Consider the following 23,036-nt stretch of genomic DNA (forward strand, 5'->3'; position numbering starts at 1 on the left):
GGTGTATCACGTGTGAATGATGAAATAAATAAATAAAAAGCCACATGTATGCAAACAATAATAGATATTTCAACTGAATGGGCGTGGCAAAGTACACTCGTGTTGCGCATGCGCGAACTCTCCTAGCTTGACCTGTTTGTGATGATCAGAAAACCGCTGTGTTACTGCGAATAATAACACAACACAGCATCACCAACAAAAGGTGCACAAGTGTGAACCCTGTCTGAATGACGTGACCCGAATAAGAGCTTTTTATGTTACTGAGGGAAAGTGAGTTTGTCCTGATCTGATCTGATCTGATCTGATCTGGTCTGGTCTGATCTGAGGAGGGGAGGCGACCCGAATGCTAGTCAAGTTTCTACTCGGGAGATTTTACCTAAAAGAAAAGCAACAAAACAAAGATTTCCGAAAAGTAATTTAGGTGAGTAAAAATGTTTAAAGGTGTGTTTAACATTTACACCGTAAAAACTGGTCAAAATGTTGATTTGTTTTAGCTAGCTAGCTAGCATGCTAATCATTAGCCTAGCTAACGATATTCTTACATAAAAGTAATTCTTATTATTATTATTGTTATTATTTTGTTTATTATTATTATTATTATTATTAGTATAATACCAAACCATCCAACGGTCATTTTCCTGTTTTATTTCACCAAATTAAACATGAACTTTTTTTAATAGAATTATTATTTTTAATACAATTATTTATTATGAATTTTTTTATAGAATTATTTTTATTATTTTTAATTTATTCTTTAAATAGAATTATTTTTTACATTTTTATGGAATTATTTTTTTTATAGAATTATTATTAATTTTCTTATAAATTCTTTATAGAATTATTTAATTTTTTTATAGAATTATTTATTATAGAATTATTTATTATATAAATATATATTCTACAAATATATGTATATTTTTATATAATTTTTTTTTAGAATTCTTAATTGCTTTTTAGCAACATTACAGAATATATTTTTTTGAACAGAATGTTCTTGACACGAAGCATTCTCTCCAGTTATTTATTTTTTTTGTAAATATATCTTTAATTAATAATGCAAGTGCAAGTAGATTTAAAAATGTTAAATTATACTGTGATTTGTGGATGTGATTTAGATCTTTTATTTATTTTGTTTTAAAAAAATCTAATTAATTTTGTTTGTCTTTTATCTGTAGATATGGGTGTATCTTAGTTTAATTGTCATTTTAGATTGGTTTCTTCAGCTTCTGTACTCTGTTTATTTCCCAGCTGTGATGGTTAGGTGATGTGTTGGTGGTGTTTGGGTTATAAGATGATATAGGAAATTTGAGGTGGTGTTGGGTTTATACGACAGTTAACGGGGATGTGGCGGATGAGGGTGTGGACCAAGATCATAGGTGGAGGTTATGTGGAGGTTTGTCAGAAATATGTCAGTCATTTAGTCATGACCTCAGTCACTGTACCGTTTCTTAACTGCATGAATGAATTTTCTAATTTAATCTCTTCTGTTAATAATTTTTACTGAGTTCAGAATTATATGTGCCCTCTCTTTCTCTCTCTCGCTCTCTCTCTCGCTCTCTCTCTCTCTATATCTCTCTCTCTCTCTTTCTCTCTCTGTCTCTCACTCTGTAGGATTATCCCCTGATTGGTTGGAGCTTCAGCTTCAAACAGGACGTATGTGTAATGGCTGACAGAGCGTGAGTGTAGCAGGTGTGCGTGTGCCTGTGTTGAGTAGAATGTTGCCGGGTGTGGGTGTGTTTGGAACAGGGCAGACTGTACGCTCCCTGGTGCCCTTACTGCAGGCGGAAGGATTTCCTGTTCAGGCCGTCTGGGGCCGGACACAGGAGGAAGCGGAACGTCTGGCAAATGAGCTCAACATCCCCTTCTCTACCAGCCAATCAGACGATGTCCTGCTGCGGCAGGAAGTCCACCTCGTGTGCATTCTGACGCCACCGCCGCACACACGCCAGATCGCAGTGAAGGCATTGGGTGAGACTTTATACTCGTCTCTCATGTTCTTTATCTTGGCTGTCTGTGTAACGAACCGATTGGGTTGTGTTCCTTCCTAAACCGCACCCAGTTCTGTGCTCACACACGCACACACGCATGCATATACACACACAATTGTTCTTCCCTTGTTGACAAATTGTTTCCTCAACATTTCATTTAAAAAGATTGTGCTGATAACTCGGGTTCATCGGCAAGAATGAACCTCATTTATCACATTATGACCAAACTGAACTAAAATTTAGCACCAGATTTAAATGTCTGATTTACTTCATACTCGTGTGTATGCTGAAGAACACCAATCTGCCCAAAGTGCATTCACATCACATTCTGCCTCACCCACAAAACTCCATAAAGGGCAAACAGGCCTGAAATTGACAAAATGGCCACTATATAGTATAAGAGCTTCTCCTGAGCTCAGTGTCATTAATACAGTTAAAACATGAGTTACCACAGACACACAATAACGTGCCCAGCTTTCATAGGGTGCCAATATTTTTGTCCTAATGGAACTGCAAGATTTAAATGTGACGGCGTAATCCGTATATAAAACCACAGAAGCTCTTTGACTGCTTCATTGCATGTTTCCTGAGTGAACGCTCTCTAATTCATTCGTTTGTGTCCAGCATGATTAATGAGGCGTGTTGTTATGAAACATCAAGCACAGGCGGGGTTTTTTTTCCTCCTTGCTGAAGCCCGGTTCTTTTTTTAGCTCCTGTAAGTAATCTGAGAACTTATCTGTCTCTGTAGGAATTGGAAAGAATGTGATCAGCGAGCAGGCTGCTACTCTAACGGATGCCTGCACGATGGTGACGGCGGCACAGTATTACCCGCAGCTCATGAGCATCATGAACAATGCTCTGCGCTTTCTGCCCGCCTTCGTCCTGATGAAGCGGTTGCTTGCGGAAGGGTACTGCGGGTCGCTGCAGGTAAACACACACTTTCGCACCGGTTTATAGGAGTTTATACAGTACATTATCATCAGAGTGTAAGAAACCCACTCAGCGTTTACAGGTAATATAAAAAGTACACAAAAGGAACCCAAGACAAAACATTCTCAGCTCGTATTCCACCTTTAATGTGCTTCAGCAACCAAAAACATACGAGGGGAAAAATAAACATCCTGTCATTGTAAAAGGGGGGTGTGTGTGTAAACTTTTATATCTTCTGTACGTACAAAATCTCTTCTGTTCTGTCTCTCCATTCTGTCACTAGTTATTTTTACAAAACATGCCTTTGTTTTTTTTTCTTTCAGTTAAATAAACTAATTACTTTTCAAAATTAAACTTTATTATTAAAATAAACTATCATCTAGGTTTTCAGTTCAGCATAATAAAGTTTATTTGTTAATAATCATAATTAAATAATACATAATGAAAATAATAAAGGCATTTTTTTTAATGATCTCTTTTTATTAATATTTTTTGGCATATTATGTAAAGATACAATAATGATTTGATTATTTATTGGTGTAACTGAGTTGTGTATTTTTATTTTATTTTTTTAATTAAGCTCCTCTCTCTCCTTAAGTTTACTTCCTGTTCTAAATGTTTGGGGTACTGTAATTGTGTACTTAGGTTAATTTGTATAAAAACATCAAAACAAACGATATGGACATGTTTTAAATTTGCAAAAACATACCATTTGTTATTATAACTGGCTGTAAATTTACAGATCAAATGCATTTATATGTGATGAAATATCAGCGATGAGAAGTGTACAGTGGTCCTGAGGTCCTGTATTTCCTGTTTTCTTTCCAGGTGTGTGAAGCACGTGTGTACGGCGGCTCGTTGCTGAGCCAGTCGTATGGCTGGGCGTGGGAGGAGCTGATGGGCGGCGGTGGGCTGCACACAGTAGGTTCCTGCATCATCGACCTCCTGAACTACCTTACCGGGAAGCGGGCCGAACGTGTTCACGGCATGCTTAGGACCTTCGTGCGGCACGGCGCCACGGGCAGCGGCATTCGCTCCGTCACCGCTGACGACTACGCCTGTTTTCAGCTACTCATATCGGGGGGCGTGGTCTGCAACGTGACGTTGAACTTTAACCTTCCGGGCGCCGATCTTCACGAGGTCATGCTGGTGGGATCGTCTGGGAGACTGGTGGCCAGGAGCACCGAGCTGTATGGCCAACGAAACAGCATGGAGGGGGAGGAGCTTCTTTTATGTGACAACAGCTCAGGGGCAGGGCCTTCGGTCACAGGACTGAAAGCGATGGTGACTCAGCTGCGTCTGTCCTTCCAGGCGCAGGAGGACCGGCGGTCCTGGGTGCGGCAACCCATCGCCATGGCGTCCACGTTTGAGGACGGGCTGTACGTTCAGACGGTGGTGGATGCCATCAAACGGTCAAATCGCACTGGAGAGTGGGAGAACGTGGACGTCAGAACTGAGGATGTAGATCCTAATCAGAACCACAGAACCGCTCTGAACTGAAGCGACGACTGAATGACGAACGGCTAACAAACGGCACCGCTGTAGACATCCGGTGTTTGTTGACTCTGCTAACATGGCAGTCTGTTTTAGGCTAAACACTGCATTCCGAGGCACAAAGTGCTTTCCACACAACAGACAACAGACGCTTGTCCTTCAAGTAAATTTGAGTTTTTCAAGCTTTCTACACTGCTTCCAAGCTGGAGAGCAAAAACCGATAGACATGAATGTGTTTCTCAGATCGTAATCATATCACTATTTAGGACGTATGACAGCTTACTGAGATTTCTCTCACCATTTACTCCTTTAGAAATGAGAGTGGGATTTATAAATATCAACGTTACACTTTTTACAGTGTCACTCTGTACGATCAGTAACTTCACCTGTGACCTACACAGAATGCAGATTTTCTGCATACAAAACAAACAGTATTCACCACCTTACCCACAATGCAGCGCTCCTGCTGTAAACACACTACACGTCTTCACTCCGGGAACATTCCTGTCTTTATCATAGACTATGATTCACACACACACACAGACATCTCAATACTGCTGAGAAAAGCTAAACCAAACAGCCTTCTGCTTCTGACTTTGTGTTTACATTTGTGATGAATACCGACTGCGATTAGATTATACTGCAGTGAACGTTTCACACCATAACACTCGTAACCCTGTATCATAACTTATATAGTTATTATCTCTCGTACAAATCTGGAATTTGAGAAATGTGCTCTATAAGTTAATCATTATTATCGGGTTGGTACATATAAAATATGAAATCAGTTCAAATTAAAGACAAGTGTTGGAGGGAAGTTTTAAACTTTCAAACAGGAAGTGAAGATTTCGTTCTGTTGTCTTTTGTGTGAGAAGCTCTCAAAGCTGATTATCTTTTAGAGTGGAACCATTTTTTATACCAACTGAAGAAACACTGGAGTTATATCACTGGAATCGCTGTGTGTGTGTGTGTGTGTATGTGTGTGTATGTGTGTTTCACCTTTACTCTCCGCCATAAGCTACACAACTAGGTTTTCAGCTGTGAATATTTTTATTTGTTGTATTTTATTTAAACATTTTAAGCTGTGTAGTTCTGCAGGATTTATCCAGAACGTTTATTGAACTAAGTAGCAGCATTGATGATGTCTGTATGGCTCAGAAGAGGAACGTTGGAGTTGAGATCAGTGCTCTGATTCTGAGCCATACAGACAGCATCAATGCTGCTACTCAGTTCAATACACATTCTGGATAAATCCTGTAACATGACACTTGCTGTGAATTGTTGGCTGCTGTTTTAGAAACTAGGATGGCTAAAATGATACACAAAAGATTCCGGCATGTATTTATTGTCTGAAACTGTATGTGTGTGTGTGTGTGTGTGTGTGTGAGGGAGGGAGGGAGGGAGGGAGAGAGAGAGAGAGAGAGAGAGAGAGAGAAAACATTGTTTATTAAAGTGTTTAATAAAATACTTCAGAATTTATTGCAATTGTCTTTTCTGTTTTGTGTTAAAATAAATGATACATTTTTTCCCAGAGCAGGTTTTATGAATAATCTTTCACATAAGTATCTTTTTTTTTCTTGTATAAAACAAGTTCAAGTTCACTTTATTTACATAGCACGTTTAAAACAGCCATAAGACTGACCAAAGTGCTGTACAATAAGAGTGTTAGTAAAAACACACAGAAAAAAATTATACTAAGACGAGATAATAAAAGCAAAACAGAATTAAACAATATAATAATACACGCTAAAACAAGCAATAATAAGAACAGTTAAAGAACAATAAGAAATTAAAATGAAAGGCAAAACTATGGATATGCCAAGGAAAACATACATTTTTAAAAGGGACTTAAAAATGGACAGAGAGGGGTGACCCAATCACTGAGAAAGCTTGATCCTCTCTACGCTTAAGAAGAAGAAGGAGTTTTATTTATATAGTGCCTTTCCATAGCTCAAGGTCGCTTTACATTTCACAAATACAGTACATTCAGACACTTACATATACACAGCACATAATACATATAATTGCATTATCCGAAATGCTTGTTAAATAGATATGTTTTTAACTGGGACTTAAATGCACCCACAGATGTGATGTTTCGTAGTGTAGGAGGCAGCGAATTCCATAATTGAGCATTTATACTAAATGACCTTCCACCAACAGTAGACAGACGGAAAGGAGCGATGGACAACAAACCAAGTTCAGCTGATCTAAGGGACCGGACAGGGCGGTAAGGGGAAAGTAGGTCAGACAGATATTGAGGAGCAAGACCATTTAATGCTTTGAACGTTAGAAGCAATACCTTAAAGTGTATACGTGATGCTACAGGTAGCCAGTGAAGGTCATGAAGCAGTGGAGTAATGTGAGCAGAGCGCCTAGTGGAGGTGAGAACTCTTGCTGCTGAGTTTTGAACATATTGTAATCTTGCGATAAGTTTTTTTGGAAGACCAAGAAATAAGGCATTGCAATAGTGCAGACGTGAAGTGATTAGTGCATGAATTAAGGTTTCAGTATCAGCTATGGTGAGAGAAGATCGGAGACGAGTTTTTAACAAGAGAAGAAATGTGAGGGCCAAAAGATTTGAATCGAATAAAACCCCAAGGTTTCGGATCGATGACGAAGACTTAATGTGAGTTCCATGAACATCAAAAGACTGGTTCATCGTTTTGACTGTGGCAATAGAACCAATCAATAATATCTCAGTTTTTTTATCATTCAATTTAAGAAAATTCCGGGACATCCAATATTTAATGTCCCTGATACATGCTGTGAGTGAGTCAGGCAGAGATGGAGCATTGGAGCTGGTGGTGAGGTAGATTTGAATATCATCTGCATAGCAGTGGAACTGAAGTCCATGCTTGCGTATGATATCACCGAGTGGAAAGTCTTGAAGTCTTGGCTTAAGTCTTGAAAAGGGAACAGTGAGGAGGTTCTGGTTGCCTGATCTTAGGCTTCTGGAAGGAGAGTAAGGATGTAATAATTCAGATAAATAAATAGGAGCTTGATTATGCAGGGACTTAAAAACAAATAAAAGTATTTTAAAACGAATTGTGTGTGTGTGTGTGCCCTGCGATGGGTTGGCACTCCTTCCAGGGTGTATCCTACCTTGATGCCCGATGACTCCTGAGATCCGAGAAGTTCGGATAAGCGGTAGAAAACGAGTGAGAGTAAAACGAATTCTGTATTCAATAGGCAACCAGCGAAGAGTCCTCAGAAGAGGGTAATGTGATCGCTTTTATGCTTTTTTAAAAGAAATCTGGCAACAGCATTTTGAACTAATTGTAAGTGGTAATTGCAAAACAAGATTTGTCTCTTGACTGGAAAACTTTATTGACTGATTTACATTTACCGTATAGTAATAGAAGAAGACGTAATAATTAGAATATATATGAAAATGTCAGACTCAGATATATTTGACACTGATGGATCTGTGTGTCAGGGTTGAGGTGGTCTTCCAATGTCTCATTAATGTTAATTCTCATTTTGCTTTTCTAAATCAGCTCCATTCTTTGATGAAGGTTCTCCACTAGATGTTGGATTGTGTGTGTGTGTGTGTGTGGGGGGGGGGGGGGTTAGTGGTCATTCAGCTACAAGAGCATTTGTGAGATCAGACACTGATGATGGCGAGCAGGTCTGGGCTTCCGTGGGGTTGAGTCAGAGTCGGGGGGCTTTCCGCAGGACACTCGAACTCTTCACTCTGACCTTCACGGCGGAAGGAAACTGTAAGCTTTCCCGAGCAGAGATGTTCTGTACAACTGTGTGGGATCAGTTCGGGGAACCAACACGTGTTTGGTCAGGGGTGCACATACTTTTAGTCGTATGGTATATCTTTACTTCAGATTGCTTATTAACCATGAGACGTAGTTTTCTTCAACATAATTTAATTAAAACACTATGTGTAGTTGAATAATAACTCATATGAGGGTTAGATTACTTCATGCTACTCTTATGTCCGTTTATAACACGTCTTTTAGCAGTTTCATTAAAAATGTCTGCAAAATTGTTTGGAACAAGAGGAAAAAAATAAGGATCAGAAGAGTGATTATTATGTTAATATTTATTTTATTTATTTGCCTTCAAAGCAAAAACAATTTTACAAAACATTCCTTTAAATTTGAGACGGATATTTTATTAATGTTAAAAGTTACCATTTTATTACATGTAATTTACGGATTGTTGGAGGGGGGTTCAAGCACAAATTAAATAATAAACTAATAATAATAATAAATATAGCTGCAAGCAGCGATTGCGGGGTCAAGCCGATCAGATGCGCTCAGAACAATTCGCGTGTGTGTGTCACTGCGGTGCTGATTCTGGTGTGTGTGTGTGTGTGTGTGTGTGTGTCACTGCGGTGCTGATTCTGATATGTGTGTGAGTGTGTCACTGCGGTGCTAATTCTTATTCTGATATGTGTGTGTGTGAGTGTGAGTGTGAGTGTGAGTGAGTGTGTGTGTGTGTGGGTGAGTGTGTGGAGTGTGTGTCAAAACGCACCCAATTTGTTTTGGACTGGCGTTTAGAGGGTTTGAACTAGACGCACCAAAGTTGCTATAATAACTTCTAAGACTGGCCTCTACATGTTTGCCAAATTTCATAACTTTCCTACGTACGGTTCTATGGGCTGCCATTGACTTCAATAGGAATAATAAGAAGAAGAAGACGAACGATAATAATAGGTGTCTACTCTACTCTGTCTACTTTTGCTCTCTGAGGAACTCTAGCGGTCATGAAATTCCCATAATGCACCGCGTTGTTTGGTTTGATTCGACTCGACTCGCGCGCACTCTTGACTCAGAGGAATACCGCGAGTTACTATGGCAACATCTTTTCATATTTTTACCTCAGACTTTTGACCAATAAAAACGGACGATTAATCGTTTTATTCATTTAATTAACTACTTTTAAAAGTTTGGTATAAAGCTGCACGGGTTCGTTTTATACGCGTCTCGATTCAATTACGGTTCTTAATCGTGATAAATCGGTGTTAGCTTGTTAGCTAACGGTGTGCAGGACGACAGAGTGATGATAGCACCGGTGTAACGTTATGATATACGGTGAGTAGGAGCTCGTTAACACGCCCAGGATTTTAGGTTATTTTGTACAACTTTATAATCGTGCACTCGTTGGTGAAACGGTGCGATTTCAGACGTGTTTGAGTGAGAGAGATAATTACATGCGGCGCTGCAGGGAGACCTCCCGTCCTCTAGGGGGCAGTACTGAGTGTCGCAGTCAGGGCGCTCAGAACAAAACCAAACCGACTCTCAAATGGCGGCACGAAAACGAAGCATAGTGTGGTCGTTTTTCCAAGCCGAGGATGAGAAAAGAGTATTATGTCTCCTTTGTATGAAAACGGTTCTATATTTCGGTCATACGACCAACATGCTTCGCCATTTACGAGCGAAACATCCGAATGATTTCTCCGCTTTGGACAAGAGAAAATCCACGTCGGGAAAAAGCGCATCCAACCATAATAGCGGCTGTGTGGAAGGTTTGGACTGTAACGGTTCTAACACATGTGCTGTTTTTATAGCTCACTCGTCGGTTTTTAAACAAACCACATCAACAGCGTGTTGTTCGTGTTTACATAAAGACCGTCATGTACGCTAAAGCTATCGAGCTAAGTCTTGGCGCCAACGTGATCATAATCTGGTTTAAAAAGATCCGTGATGTTCAAGCGAATAAAAATCGTAATAAAATCCACTTATAAAACCTTTTTCGAGTCAACGCAAAGTGAATGATTGGAGCTCCGAAGCGTTCAGGAGTTTATTGACATCCGCGCTAATTAGCTAGCAGGCTAACATCGGCTGGATGTTCTTTCTCTTCGTCCTGCCATTTTTCAGACGCCATTTTTGCCCTTGTGTGTTCTTTCACTTACCGTCAGAAAAAGTATAACATTAGACGTGACGACAAATACAATGTGAGCGTCAATAACACCTCGAAACACCCCATCGTAATCCGGTGCGAGTGTCACGCGCGACTCTGTTCACTTCCACTAAAATGAATCACTCATTTTGAACTTTGCTAACGGATCGAGCGAATCGGTTCTCTAAACCGACCGAATCGAAACGTATCGAATCGACTGTCTCAGGGATAGAGATTCTGAGCTGTTTTACAACAAAAAACACACGACATGGCTCATTTTCAGTCAGCACCAACTACTGTGTCTCGTCTTATTATTATTATTAATTACAATAATATTTTTTTCCTTTTTCTGACTTTTGGGTATCATTTTGCCTCCCCTCTTTACAGTGACCGTCATGATGGATGAGCAGCAAGTAGAAGTTCCGGCCGAGGTGGGAGACGCGGAGATGGACGGGGCAATCCGAGGAATCCTGTGTGCAGCTGCAGGAGAAGCGGCTACAGAAGGAGAGACATCTGGGTGCGAAGGTGAGGGCAGAGGGACTCAAGAGGGCAGCCCCGCCCCGACCCAAACCCCGACCTCACGCAAATGGAGCGCGGTGTGGGTTCACTACCGCAAAGTGGACCAGGAGAAAAAGGCTTTGTGTTTACTGTGCATGGAGAAGATCCAGCACCAGAGCAGCACCAGCAACCTCATCAGACACCTACAGAACAAACATCCTACGGAGTATGCTCAGCTAGAGGAGCATTCACAGAAACGTCCCCCCAAACGCAAAAACGAGGATCCTGATTACGTCCCTGCAACTTCGCCCAAAACCCGTGCTGCGCCAACCAACCGTATAGTCCCGTCTCAGCTCAGCAGCAGTCTCACGGGTACGGATCTCCTCAGCTTCTACTTCTCTTCATATTCAGTTATAAATTATACTCTTACTTGGGTAATAAAAATATTATCTTCAAATCATTATGTAATGTGATTAAACATTTTTTCTTGTACTTAGGAATATATATATATTACATTACTCATTTATTGATTGACTCAGACATTTGAGTATTTTTACAGATCCTTCTTTTTTAAAATGTTATTTATGTATTAAATGTGACTTTTTTCTTGTTTTAGTTTCTTTTTCAGTTCTATATTTAATTATTATTTTAAATTATAATAATTTATCATTAATTATTGATTTTTTTAAAATTTTTTACTGTGGGGTTCTTTGCCATTAAAGTTTCAGCCACAACTTTTTAGTTGATTTACATTTTTGCTGTCTGTTTAGCAGTAGTCGACTGGAGCGATGGGCGGAGGATCCTGGAGCGTGAGCGGGAGTTGACGGAGGCATTAAGGCGTGTGCAGCAGGAAGAAGGGCGAAGTTTGCAGCAGCAGAGGGATTTAATGCAGCAGATCCGAGAGCTGGATGCAGAACGGCGAGTGCTTCAGAACCAGAAACGTGAGCAGGAGGACGAACATCACAGACTGAAGAGGGAAAAGGAGGAGCTGGAAACCATCAGGATGGAGCTCCAGAAAGAAAAAGAAGAACTCCATAAGGAGAGGGAGGAGCTTTTTAAGGCCAAGGAGGAGTTTCGTAAAGAGAGGGAGGAGCTGGAGAGGCAAAGACAGGAAATTCATAGAGAGGGACACATACAGGGCCAAGTGTCTGAGTTTTACAACTGTTGATTTGTCTTATCGCTTCACTGTTCTAGCAAGTTCTTTCCAGTTCTTTGTAATTTTTAAAATGTTTAGTGAACGTAGCTGACAGGTTTAATTACTTTGCCTTTCCCCCCCCTCTGGATGTACTCTCTATGTTGAGACAGGATGATGTTGAGGGAGGACATTTTCCTGTAAAAGATGCTTTTCACTGTAATTTTTAACATTGTACTTTCTGCAGAGCTCAATACAGCATTCACACACGCTCCTGTCATGAGCCGTACTTTTCTAATGGCCTCAGTATCCCACGTTACCATCTGAAACCTGATGGCAGCCTGTCCACCCTGCTGTACAAAGTATCGGCATCCCTTATCCATCAGTGGACCAGGACCCCTGAGCAGAAGATATGACACAGCAGTGTTACTGAATTTTTTTTATTTTATTTTTTTTTTGTACTGAACCATTTGATTGTCAATGATATGAGCTTCCTTTTACCTTTCCATAACCCCATCTTTCAGCAAGACACCTATATTCATGTTGTAGTCAGCTAAACCTAAAATTATATATAACTAGAAAGAGCTGAATTAAATTGTGACTGGTATTTCCTGAATATAGAGCCACCTAGGCTTTTTTGTGTAATTGTCCCAAAGTTTTTTTTTTTATTTTTTTTTTATATATCTTACTTTTGTTCATTTTATAAATGAAATATAAAGCAAGGTTTTTATAAGTTGACTGACGTACAGGATCACCTGACGTATGACAAATGTTTCTTGTTCGTTATGTACATTCATATTTTATGCGTAACATACAACTGTTAAAATACAATTGTATTTTTGGAAAGCAAAAGAAGTGAATTATAATTATTATGAGAAAAAAAAATCAGCTTGCCCCTGGAACCATGACACTATAAGTCGTTTTCCTACAAAGCTAAACTCCGTGCATGTTGAGTTTCACTTCCATTCCTGATTAAATAAAAAACATTTCAACAACATTCTTATTGCACAAATCATTAAATACCAACAAACTCACAGGTAAATAGATGAATTAAATTGGGGCCACATGAGCCCAGATTATGAGGTTGTGGGCGAATGAATTAAAAAATATATAGGTATTTAAAGTTACTCATTAAGTTTCATTTATTTAATTGCTCACAATGAATATAAACTTTCCAATGAAGATAGTTCACAAAGTTGGGTCTTTTGTGTTAACGACCAAAGAAAATATTTTATTATTCTTTATGAAAGACATTGTGTAAACTTTACTGTTACATAGGTCATGAAATGATGTTTTCACAGCAGTCAGACGCAAGCGTCTGGTACAAGAAGTGTGAATGTGTGCATGTATGTGTGTGTTGCTGTGTATGTGTGTGTGTGTATATATGTGTGTGTGTCTGTGTATGTGTGTGTTGCTGTGTGTGTATCTGTGTATGTGTGTGTAGCTGTGTGTGTATGTGTGTATGTATATATGTGTGTGTGTGTGTATATATGTGTGTGTGTCTGTGTGTCTGTGTGTGTAGCTGTGTCTGTGTGTATGTATATGTGTGTCTGTGTGGGTGTCTGTGTGTGTGTATGTGTGTGTATGTTTGTGTGTATGTATATGTGTGTGTGTGCTCATGGAGTGTTTAAAACCCAAAACCATCTTTTTTTTACCCCTGCACTATTGTGAACCAAACAACACTGATCTTTTTCAATTCAATTCAATTCAATTCAAGTTTATTTGTATAGCGCTTTTTACAATAGACATTGTCTCAAAGCAGCTTTACAGAACATAAACACAGAGCAGAAGGTAAACATAATTAATGATAAAGGAAATAACGAATAAGAATTAACAGAATAAAAATTCTAGATTATTATTAGATGTATATAATATTTGTATTTGTATTTGTATATACTTCATAATATTATGAAGTATATTTCAGAATATTAACTGGAAATTGGTTTGGACTTAAAGTATTAGAATAAACAATAAAATTAGTCAAGTATATTTTAAAATTATACAGATATTAAAGTTTCATATCCATAAATGTAAGTGGTCTGAAAAGAAACCAAACATTTTCCATTTTAAGCTGTAAATGACATTTTATTTTAAAACATTTAAATGGCACAAAATTGAATTCCTCTATTGTAAAATAAATTAACTATTGCTCGATTCCCCTTCATTGTATTATTTTTTCTTTCCTTTATGTTATGGTACTATTTTAATATGTGAATATTATGCCATTGCATTTATTTTTACTTGTTATCATTTTGTTATTAAAACAATAAAAAAAAAATAACACGTCGTTTTCGACTGCGCGCGCGCACACACCGTGTTTGTCCTCCTGCCGCACGCTGTAGTCACGTGACACAGTGTAACGATAACGCGCTCAAAATGGCTGGACGTTAACTTCTGTGTTTAACTAAACTCGGCTTTAACACAGGTGGTGTGTATAGAACCGGCTGTTACTCGTGCTGCTGTGTTTCCTGTTTAAGACCTGAACCCAGACCAGAGATCCTTCAGCGCCATCATGCCTTGTTTTTACTGTCCACAATGCGGCTCGAAACTGCAGCCTGGCTTTAAGTTTTGTCCTTCGTGTGGAGAAAAACTGCCCTGTGTGTTAGAGCCTCCTGAACACACACACACTGATGGGGCAGCACAACCGGATCCGGTGATCAAGCTCAGCGCACTGGTGCAGACTCACAGCATCACTGGGACAGGTACACAGACAGACAGACACACACACACACACACATACACACATATATATATATACACATACTGTACATACACATATACACACACACACACACACACACACACACACACACACACACACACACACACATATACATACAGTTCTGTTCAGAATTATTCAACCCCCAATGCTGTAAATGGTTTTAGGGAATTTAGTGTACATTTGTAATTGTATTCAGAATGAACTCCTACAAGGACTTCTTAAAGAACCATATGCAACTAAGATGACATCAATTAGTTTTGTAATACAGTAGTAAATGTTTCTTTTGTGAATTCTTCATTGACACAATTATTCAACCCCTTAAAGACTACTACTCTGAAGAACAGAGGTTCATTGAAGTGTTTTCAATCAGGTATTGAAAACACCTGTGGATGTCAGGGAGCAGCAATAAAGCCTAATAAGCACCAATTAGGCAGCTTTAAAATGACTGTGATACTCAGCTCCTTCTAGACATTTACTGGTATGGTTACAAACATGGTGAAGTCAAGAGAATGGTCCAGGAAGACAAGAGAAGAGGTGATTACTCTTCACAGGAAGGGCAATGGCTATAAGAAGATTGCAAAGATGTTAAACATACCAAGAGACACCATAGGAAGCATCATTTGCAAATTCAAGGCAAAGGGCACTGTTGAAACGCTACCTGGTCGTGGTAGAAAGAAGAAGCTGACTTCGAATGCTGTGCGCTACCTGAAGCGTAGAGTGGAGAAAAGTCCCCGTGTGATTGCTGAGGAACTGAGAAAAGATTTGTCAGATGTGGGTACTGAAGTTTCTGCTCAGACAATACGGCGCACCCTGCGTAATGAATGCCTCCATGCCAGAACTCCCAGGCGCACCCCCTTGCTGTCTCCAAAGAATAAGAAGAGTCGACTGCAGTATGTCAAAAGTCATGTGGACAAACCACAGAAGTTTTGGGATAGTGTTCTGTGGACTGATGAAACAAAATTAGAACTGTTTGGGCCCATGGATCAACGCTATGTTTGGAGGAGGAAGAACAAGGCCTATGAAGAAAAGAACACCTTGCCTACTGTGAAGCATGGCGGGGGGTCAATCATGCTTTGGGGCTGTTTTGCTTCTGCAGGTACTGGGAAGCTTCAGCGTGTGCAAGGTACCATGAATTCTCTGTAGTACCAGGCGATATTGGATGACAATGTGATGCAGTCCGTCACAAACCTGAGGCTTGGGAGACGTTGGACCTTTCAACAGGACAATGATCCCAAGCATACCTCCAAGTCCACTAGAGCATGGTTGCAGATTAAAGGCTGGAACATTTTGAAGTGGCCATCGCAGTCACCAGACTTAAATCCGATTGAGAACCTCTGGTGGGACTTAAAGAAAGCAGTTGCAGTGCGCAAGCCTAAGAATGTGACTGAACTGGAGGCTTTTGCCCATGATGAATGGGCGAAGATACCCGTAGATCGCTGCAAGACAATGCTTCACGTTTAAAAGCTGTTATAACTGTAAAAGGATGTTGTACTAAGATTGAATGTCACTTGGGGGTTGAATAAAACTGATAATGATGTGAGCTCAGAAAAGACATTTGTGGTTATTTCATTATAAATGTTATGTTATATTTGTCTGACCTACACGTGCCTCTTTGATTTAATTGTAAGCAGGATGACTGAATGATCAAAATCAATGTCAAACCGACCAAAACAATCAATTTCAGTTGGGGTTGAATAATTTTGAACACAACTGTACACATAGAAAGAAGGGGATTTGCTTTGGATGTCTAAAGGTCGGCCATACAGGTAAAGGATGCAGAAACAGAATGGATTGTTCCGTATATCACCAAAGGCACCCAACCGTCCTGAACAAGAGGGAACATCCTCCACTTGTCCAACTCAATGATGGGAGTTCTTCTGCGCTTCAGACAAGGGCCCATAGCAGTCATGGCAGACGTACAAGCTATGTTTCACCAAGTTTATGTCCCTGAGCAACACATAATCCTTCCTCTGGTGGCCAAAAGGTGATGCTTCACAGACTCCAACAAAAGAGTATCACACAAAAGTCCATCTGTTTGGAGCTGTGTCCTCACCGAAGACAATGCCCCTCGGTTTCCTCCAGACGTGGTCAGTACAATCAAACATAATTTTTATGTGGAAAATATCTACCAACAGAAGAGGAGGCAATACAAATGGTGCAAGATTTGACAGCTCTCTGAAATAAAGGAGGATTTAAAAGTTCAAAATACACGAGCTGGAACATTCACTGATGCTCCAGAAGGCAACATGATACGATGAGAATCAGGGGGTTGTAAACATTTGCACAGAATGATCAGTGTAAATTATTATTCTTTTGCCTTCTGGGAAATGGGACAGTATTTTGTGTAGCTTCTAAAGCGTAGCACTAAAGGAAAAAAATAAAACCTGTAAACAAAATTGACAACAATTTACTCTGATCATCCTATTCACAACCCCCCCCCCCCCACACACACACACAGAAAATGATGATCTTCACTGTAAGTCTGAGTTATTGGTGTCCATAATGTAAGTTTAAGGTGGATTTTTTTTTTTTTTACCAAAAGTTGATGGTCTCGCTGTTTCTCTATTTGTTTCTGTCTCTCTCTCTCTGTTTCTCTACTTGTTTCTGTCTCTCTCTGTTTCTCTATCTGTTTCTGTTTCTCTCTCTCTCTGTTTCTCTACTTGTTTCTGTCTCTCTCTGTTTCTCTATCTGTTTCTGTTTCTCTCTCTCTCTCTCTCTGTTTCTCTATCTGTTTCTGTTTCTCTCTCTCTCTCTCTCTCTCTCTCTCTCTCTCTCTCTCTCTCTCTGTTTCTCTGTTTCTGTTTCTCTCTCTCTCTCTCTCTCTCTCTCTCTGTTTCTCTACTTGTTTCTGTTTCTCTCTCTCTCTCTCTCTCTCTCTATCTGTTTCTGTTTCTCTCTCTCTCTCTCTCTCTGTTTCTCTACTTGTTTCTGTTTCTCTCTCTCTCTCTCTGTGTCTCTCTCTCTCTCTCTCTATCTGTTTCTGTTTCTCTCTCTCTCTCTGTTTCTCTACTTGTTTCTGTTTCTCTCTCTCTCTCTCTCTCTCTCTCTCTCTCTCTGTTTCTCTATCTGTTTCTGTTTCTCTCTCTCTCTCTCTGTTTCTCTACTTGTTTCTGTTTCTCTCTCTCTCTCTCTCTCTCTCTCTCTCTCTCTCTCTTTTTCTCTCTTGCTCTCTCTTTGTTCCTCTCTCTCTCTAACACTCACACCAAACCGATAAACTCAGAGCGTCTGATTATAAAACCGCTGCACGAAAAGCAGCAGGACCAGAAAACACAATGGAATCAGTTTTTGTTTTACTCTGTACAGATGCTTCAGGAGATCCCTCCTCCTCCTCCACCACTTCCTCTTTATCCTCCTCTTCCCAGTCAGCACTGAAACGCTCTCCCATCAGAACCACGCGCAGATCCGCCGTGAGGAAATCCTGCAGTCTGTCCACGTCACCCAGACCTTCAGCAGCCAAGGGTGAAAGATCTGAACACACAGATCGCAGTCATCTGATAAATCAAGACCAATTAGTAAAGCTGTGAAGCTGCTCTAATAAATTCTTCTCGGTTTTCAGATCAGAACGCTGTCACGTCTCCATGGAAACGGAAAGCGTCTCCGGAAAAGAAAAAAGAGGAAGAGCAAACGAATGTGTCTTGTCAGACTCCTCAGACTCCGCCCTCAGGCGAGCGGTTACAAATAAAATCTGGTAAAAATAATAATAATTAAAAAAAAAAAACAGGTTTTATTTCCAGCTGTGTAAATAACACTGGTATCTTCGTTCAAAGGTAAAGTTAAGCGCGTGAAGCGAGTGAGTGCTGTGGAGCCTGTGCAGGAAGGACTGGAGTTATGTGACCAGTCAGGAAAGAAATGGAGACTCGGGAAGCTGTTGAGTCAGACGGACCTGGAGCTGACGTATGAGGGTACAAAACCATCCTCACTAACCATTTTGATTTGTTCAGAATGCTGAGCAGTTATTAAAGGCAGGGTCTCAGATTTTTGAGAAATGCTTCAGAAAACCGAGTCGGGCCGAATAGTAAACACAAATCAAAACTAACGTGTAGCCAATGAGCAGAAAGGGGCGTGTCTTGTCAATATGGGTGGAGAGAGTGTTCAGTGCGCATGTGTGACATTAGCAGAAAGCGGTTTTAACATTGACATGGAGGATAAAAACAAAGAAAGAAAGACTGACGATAAGGCAAGAAGTAGGACGTGTTAATATAGGATCAGCTTTCCAGCGCTGGAGAGAACTGAAGGAGCAGGAAGTTGGCCACATATTCACAGGTTGGAGTTTCCCGAGTCAATAACTCCTGAGCTAAACGCTGTTACTACACAAATAACACCTCTTTTCTATCGTAGTAATGTAGAGAGGCAGCTACAACCGCGTTTTGTGTAGTAACAGCGTTTAGCTCAAGAGTTATCGACTCGGGAAACTCCGACCTGTGAATATGTGGCCGACTTTACTTAAGACGCCGAGGCGCTTTTTTCCTTCTCGATAGGTGAGTAACGTTGGTTTTGCTTTGTTACACAGAACTAATATATGCCTTTGTCCTTTACATGATTATGCTTGTGTGTCATTTTTGCTTGTTTGTTTATCTACAATCGTATTGTTCTTCCCTTCAGCTATGATAAAGACACGTTTCTTTCCAGTAGTTGCCTGGGTTATGTATGTATGTGTGGGCGGAGCTATCGATACAGGGGTGGGACCCATTTGGGTTAGGGGCGTGTTTGTTTTGGTGATTTTATATGCCAACATTGGCTTTCAAACAACGGAGACCCCACCTTTAAAGGGGCGATGGGTTAAAGTTTGGAACAGATAACATGAACAATTCAATGAGATTCCTGAAGCATATCATAGAAATATCACACAAAACATTTTAGGATTTCACACATAAGGAGCTTTACTTTCACCGTGGGGAGGAGTCTGTTTCTGGGTTGTAGGTTTGTGTATTACAGTTTGAGAACAGGACTAGGTGAAGAGTGGCATGTAAAGCTGTATGATGTTGTACACAGTAGATGTTTGGTGTGGGTGGGTGTGTGTGTGTACATTAAACCTGCTGGTTGTGTGTACAGTGCAACAGGCTGGTGTACGGAGCACATCTAATGACTTAAAACACATACTGAGGCTGGTAAGAGTAAACACACACATTTTATATATACACACCATTTGCCAAGCTAACCAATTGTGTATGTTTATGTATGTAGTGTGTTTACATACTGTGTGTGTGCGTGTGTGTGTGTGTGTGTGTGTGTGTGTGTGTTCTGTTCAGGGTGCAAAAGATGGACAGCTGTTTAATGAACAGAATTTTCTCCAAAGAGCTGCCAAACCTGCTGCAGGTCAGTGTGTAAAGACAAACACACACACACACACACACACACACACTCGCACAGTATATACTATGTATATATATATATGTATATATATATGAGGAAAAATTGAGTTTCTGAAATGTTTGAATTTCAACTTTATTGTCATTACACATGTACAAGTACAAGGCAGTGAAATGCAGTAGGTAATAAGTTCTTACTGAAACGTGTGTGTGTGTGTGTGTTTTCAGTGGAGAAGTGGATGAAGATCCATAGTTTGAACTTTCTCGGAATCCCATCAAGTGTTGGTTTTGGTCTACATGAAACTTACAGGTGTGTGAACTACTGTACGGTCACAGAAATGTCGTGTGTGTGTGTGTGTGTGTGTTAAAGTTTGTGTGTTTGTCACATTGCAGGTTTTTGATATTTCCTGATATGGGCTGCACGCTGCAGTCAGTTCTGGACAAACAGACGAGTCTCAATGAGAGAGAAGTCCTGAAGCTGGCACTGCGATTAGTACGCTGCTCTTCTTTACTTACCTATTAGTTTTGTTTTTCTTCACTCTGTTTTCTTTCCCTTTGGTTAATTTCCTTTTATTTTTTTCTTTTAATGTCATTCCCCTTTCTTCACCATCACAACTGTGACTGCATGCTTACTTTATATAAAGGAATATGTACAATAAAAAATGATTAAATGTGTGTGTGTGTTCACTTTAGCTGGATGCTCTGGAGTTCATCCATGAAAATGAGTATGTTCACGCAGACATCGATGCAGGAAACGTCTACATCAGGACACAGGGCGATTCACAGGTGATTATTAATATAGAGTCTGTAGGACTAAAGAGCTGCTGTCAAAGAGAATTCATCAACACCTTCTGACCAATCAGAGTCAGAACTCAGCAGCTCTGTGGGATGAAACACTGGGGCTGTTGGAAAAATTATATGACTGCTTCCATGCTGTTTACATTTGCCTAATGTCTAACAAATTGAAGTTGTGACATTTAAAAAAAAAAAAAAATTGAATTGAAAATTTGTGTGCGTTTTTTAGGTCTTTCTGTCAGGGTTTGGTCACGCATTCAGGTTCTGTCCTGGAGGGAAACATGTGGAATATCGGGAAGGCAGCCGGATGCTACACCAAGGAAACCTCAACTTCATCAGCGTAGATTCACACAAAGGGGCTGGTAATGAACACACACACACACACACACACGCGTACAAAAAAAACACATACACATCACTACCTGACTATATTACACCTCTGGGCCTCAGTTTTTTGTGTGTGTGTCCGTCCATCCGTCGGTGTGTCCATCATGTCATTGTGGGGGTGTGTGTGTTTGTCGGGGTGTGTGTGTGTGTTTGTCGGGGTGTGTGTTTGTGCCCCACAGGTCCATCTCGGCGCAGTGATCTGCAGTCTCTGGGTTTTTGTCTACTCTTCTGGTTGACCGGCACGCTGCCGTGGAGTCCCATCACTCAGTCAGGCTCAGCTGTTTCTGCTCAGAAGGAAAGGTAAAACACACACACACACCCTGACAAACACACACACACAATTGTTTTTGTGCCCTTTGAACCAAAAATCAGATACCTACTGTAAGTGTGCTGTCATTTACTTTACAATATTAAATTGTTAACGACTGCAGTCCAAACGTTCCAAATATACACAGTTACACATCAGCGAGTGCCAAATTTTACACTTTAAACTTCATAAATTAACAGCACTAAGGCTTTTATTTTTTTTATTTATTTATTTAATTGGCACAGAGGTGCAGAGTGACTTTTATAAAAAGATTGTGTAGTCAATTTTTCCTTTAATTCTCACTATACTTTAGTGTTGTTTTTCTTTTAAATTGTAGTTATTTAATGTAAACGGTGATGATTTTAGAATGGGTTGTCATACAGTGATAGAGTAAAGATTATCAAAGATGATTATTTACATTTTTATTTTTTTAACCCTGTATACATGGAGTACAATCTTTTGCATGTGTTAGTAGATGGAATGCATTCACGTAAGGTAGAGGACGACTGTAATAATAGAGATTGTGTGTGTGTATACGTACTCATAGGTACATGACTGATATTCCTGGATTAATGAGACACTGTTTTAAAAATAAGAAAGTTTCAGGTGAGTTTTAAAAAATATATATTATATAATTCTGGATTGATGTTTATAACGGTGTGATATATGGTGTGCGCGTGTGTGTGTGTGCGTAGGTGCGTTACTGAGCTACATGTCTCAGGTGATGAGCCTGCATTACACAGAGAAGCCGAATTACTCTGAGCTGAAACTGGGGCTTACCGAGGCATTAAAGCAGCTTGCTGGATCTCTGAAGGAGCCGCTCGCGTTCAGCTAAAATGGTTTCAACACAATGATCATTTATGATCATCTGTAATAATGAATACAGCTGATTTTTAATTTTCCCAGGTAAAGAAAACCGAGTGAAACAGCCTTGAATTTTATAATAAATATTTGCTTTTAGGGGAAAGAGGATTTTTTTCACTATGTTTTAACGGTGTGTTGTGTTTTAAACCACAGGGCTTTCACTGATTTTTGTTAGAACCATTGACATTTCACTTGGTGCTAAAACAAAAATCTCTGGTGTTAATAGTTTTTAATAGTTGTTATTAATCATTGGTAAGTGTGTGCATTTGACAATAAACCATTTTGTTTAACGTTCTGCTGTACTTGTTTTATTTCCTTGCTTATTTATTTATCTATCCATCTGTTGAGGTTTCTAACACATGCGGTCTGTTTTTTTTCTTTACCTTTAGTTATCTTTGCTTTGTTTTGTTAGAGATCTCTGTCTAAATCAATTTATTTTAGTGTGAGCATTAAAACACACTTATTATTTACATTATTTCCTGTTCCACCGATCATGCAGGTCAGTTTACAGGTGTGTAATTACTGATTATTCACTGACTTTGTTTAAATACTTTTAAAATACTTTTGTTTACGTTTTACTTTATATAGTGTATGTGTAATAAATAAATAAACATATATTTGTGTGTGTGTATATATAGTGTGTGTGTCTGTGTATATTTACAGGTGCTGGTCATATGATTAGAATATCATCAAAAAGTTGATTTATTTCACTAATTCCATTCAAAAAGTGAAACTTATATATTATATTCAT

At 39.6% G+C, this 23,036-nt stretch overlaps 3 protein-coding genes and 1 long non-coding RNA gene across 8 annotated transcripts; 3 read left to right on the forward strand and 1 right to left on the reverse strand.

Annotated features, from left to right (window-relative positions):
* The first annotated feature begins 82 nt into the window (after positions 1 to 82).
* gfod2 (glucose-fructose oxidoreductase domain containing 2) lies at positions 83 to 4,940 on the forward strand. Its single transcript, XM_027151987.2, has 4 exons — positions 83 to 421; positions 1,612 to 1,968; positions 2,737 to 2,915; positions 3,747 to 4,940. The coding sequence occupies exons 2-4, from the start codon at positions 1,716 to 1,718 to the stop codon at positions 4,416 to 4,418; spliced, it is 1,104 nt and encodes a 367-aa protein (XP_027007788.1). The 5' UTR covers positions 83 to 421; positions 1,612 to 1,715; the 3' UTR covers positions 4,419 to 4,940.
* A 912-nt stretch (positions 4,941 to 5,852) lies between these two features.
* Positions 5,853 to 10,426, reverse strand: LOC113645993. Its single transcript, XR_007139540.1, has 2 exons — positions 10,285 to 10,426; positions 5,853 to 7,366 (listed from the first exon to the last, which is right to left on the reverse strand). It is a non-coding gene; the product is annotated as an uncharacterized LOC113645993 (long non-coding RNA).
* On the forward strand, positions 9,178 to 12,898 carry LOC113645991 (vicilin-like seed storage protein At2g18540). 3 transcript variants are annotated; one of them, XM_027151986.2, is made up of 3 exons: positions 9,178 to 9,463; positions 10,659 to 11,141; positions 11,540 to 12,898. In XM_027151986.2, the coding sequence occupies exons 1-3, from the start codon at positions 9,454 to 9,456 to the stop codon at positions 11,935 to 11,937; spliced, it is 891 nt and encodes a 296-aa protein (XP_027007787.1). In that variant the 5' UTR covers positions 9,178 to 9,453; the 3' UTR covers positions 11,938 to 12,898. The 3 variants fall into 3 exon arrangements, with proteins under 3 accessions (XP_027007787.1, XP_027007785.1, XP_027007786.1); XM_027151984.2 differs by lacking the exon at positions 9,178 to 9,463 and adding an exon at positions 9,491 to 9,897; XM_027151985.2 differs by lacking the exon at positions 9,178 to 9,463 and adding an exon at positions 9,496 to 9,897 and having other exon boundaries at positions 11,543 to 12,898.
* A 1,330-nt stretch (positions 12,899 to 14,228) lies between these two features.
* On the forward strand, positions 14,229 to 22,576 carry vrk3 (VRK serine/threonine kinase 3). 3 transcript variants are annotated; one of them, XM_027152086.2, is made up of 13 exons: positions 14,229 to 14,603; positions 17,927 to 18,082; positions 18,180 to 18,287; positions 18,391 to 18,525; positions 19,676 to 19,731; positions 19,873 to 19,939; positions 20,161 to 20,242; positions 20,326 to 20,425; positions 20,626 to 20,718; positions 20,957 to 21,089; positions 21,294 to 21,414; positions 21,969 to 22,027; positions 22,117 to 22,576. In XM_027152086.2, the coding sequence occupies exons 1-13, from the start codon at positions 14,414 to 14,416 to the stop codon at positions 22,254 to 22,256; spliced, it is 1,440 nt and encodes a 479-aa protein (XP_027007887.2). In that variant the 5' UTR covers positions 14,229 to 14,413; the 3' UTR covers positions 22,257 to 22,576. The 3 variants fall into 3 exon arrangements, with proteins under 3 accessions (XP_027007887.2, XP_047666341.1, XP_027007886.2); XM_027152085.2 differs by having other exon boundaries at positions 14,230 to 14,603; positions 18,180 to 18,311; XM_047810385.1 differs by lacking the exon at positions 21,969 to 22,027 and having other exon boundaries at positions 18,180 to 18,311.
* The last annotated feature ends 460 nt before the right edge of the window (positions 22,577 to 23,036 follow it).

Source organism: Tachysurus fulvidraco, chromosome 2 (assembly GCF_022655615.1).
Source record: "Tachysurus fulvidraco isolate hzauxx_2018 chromosome 2, HZAU_PFXX_2.0, whole genome shotgun sequence".
In the NCBI taxonomy this organism is placed as follows: domain Eukaryota; kingdom Metazoa; phylum Chordata; class Actinopteri; order Siluriformes; family Bagridae; genus Tachysurus; species Tachysurus fulvidraco.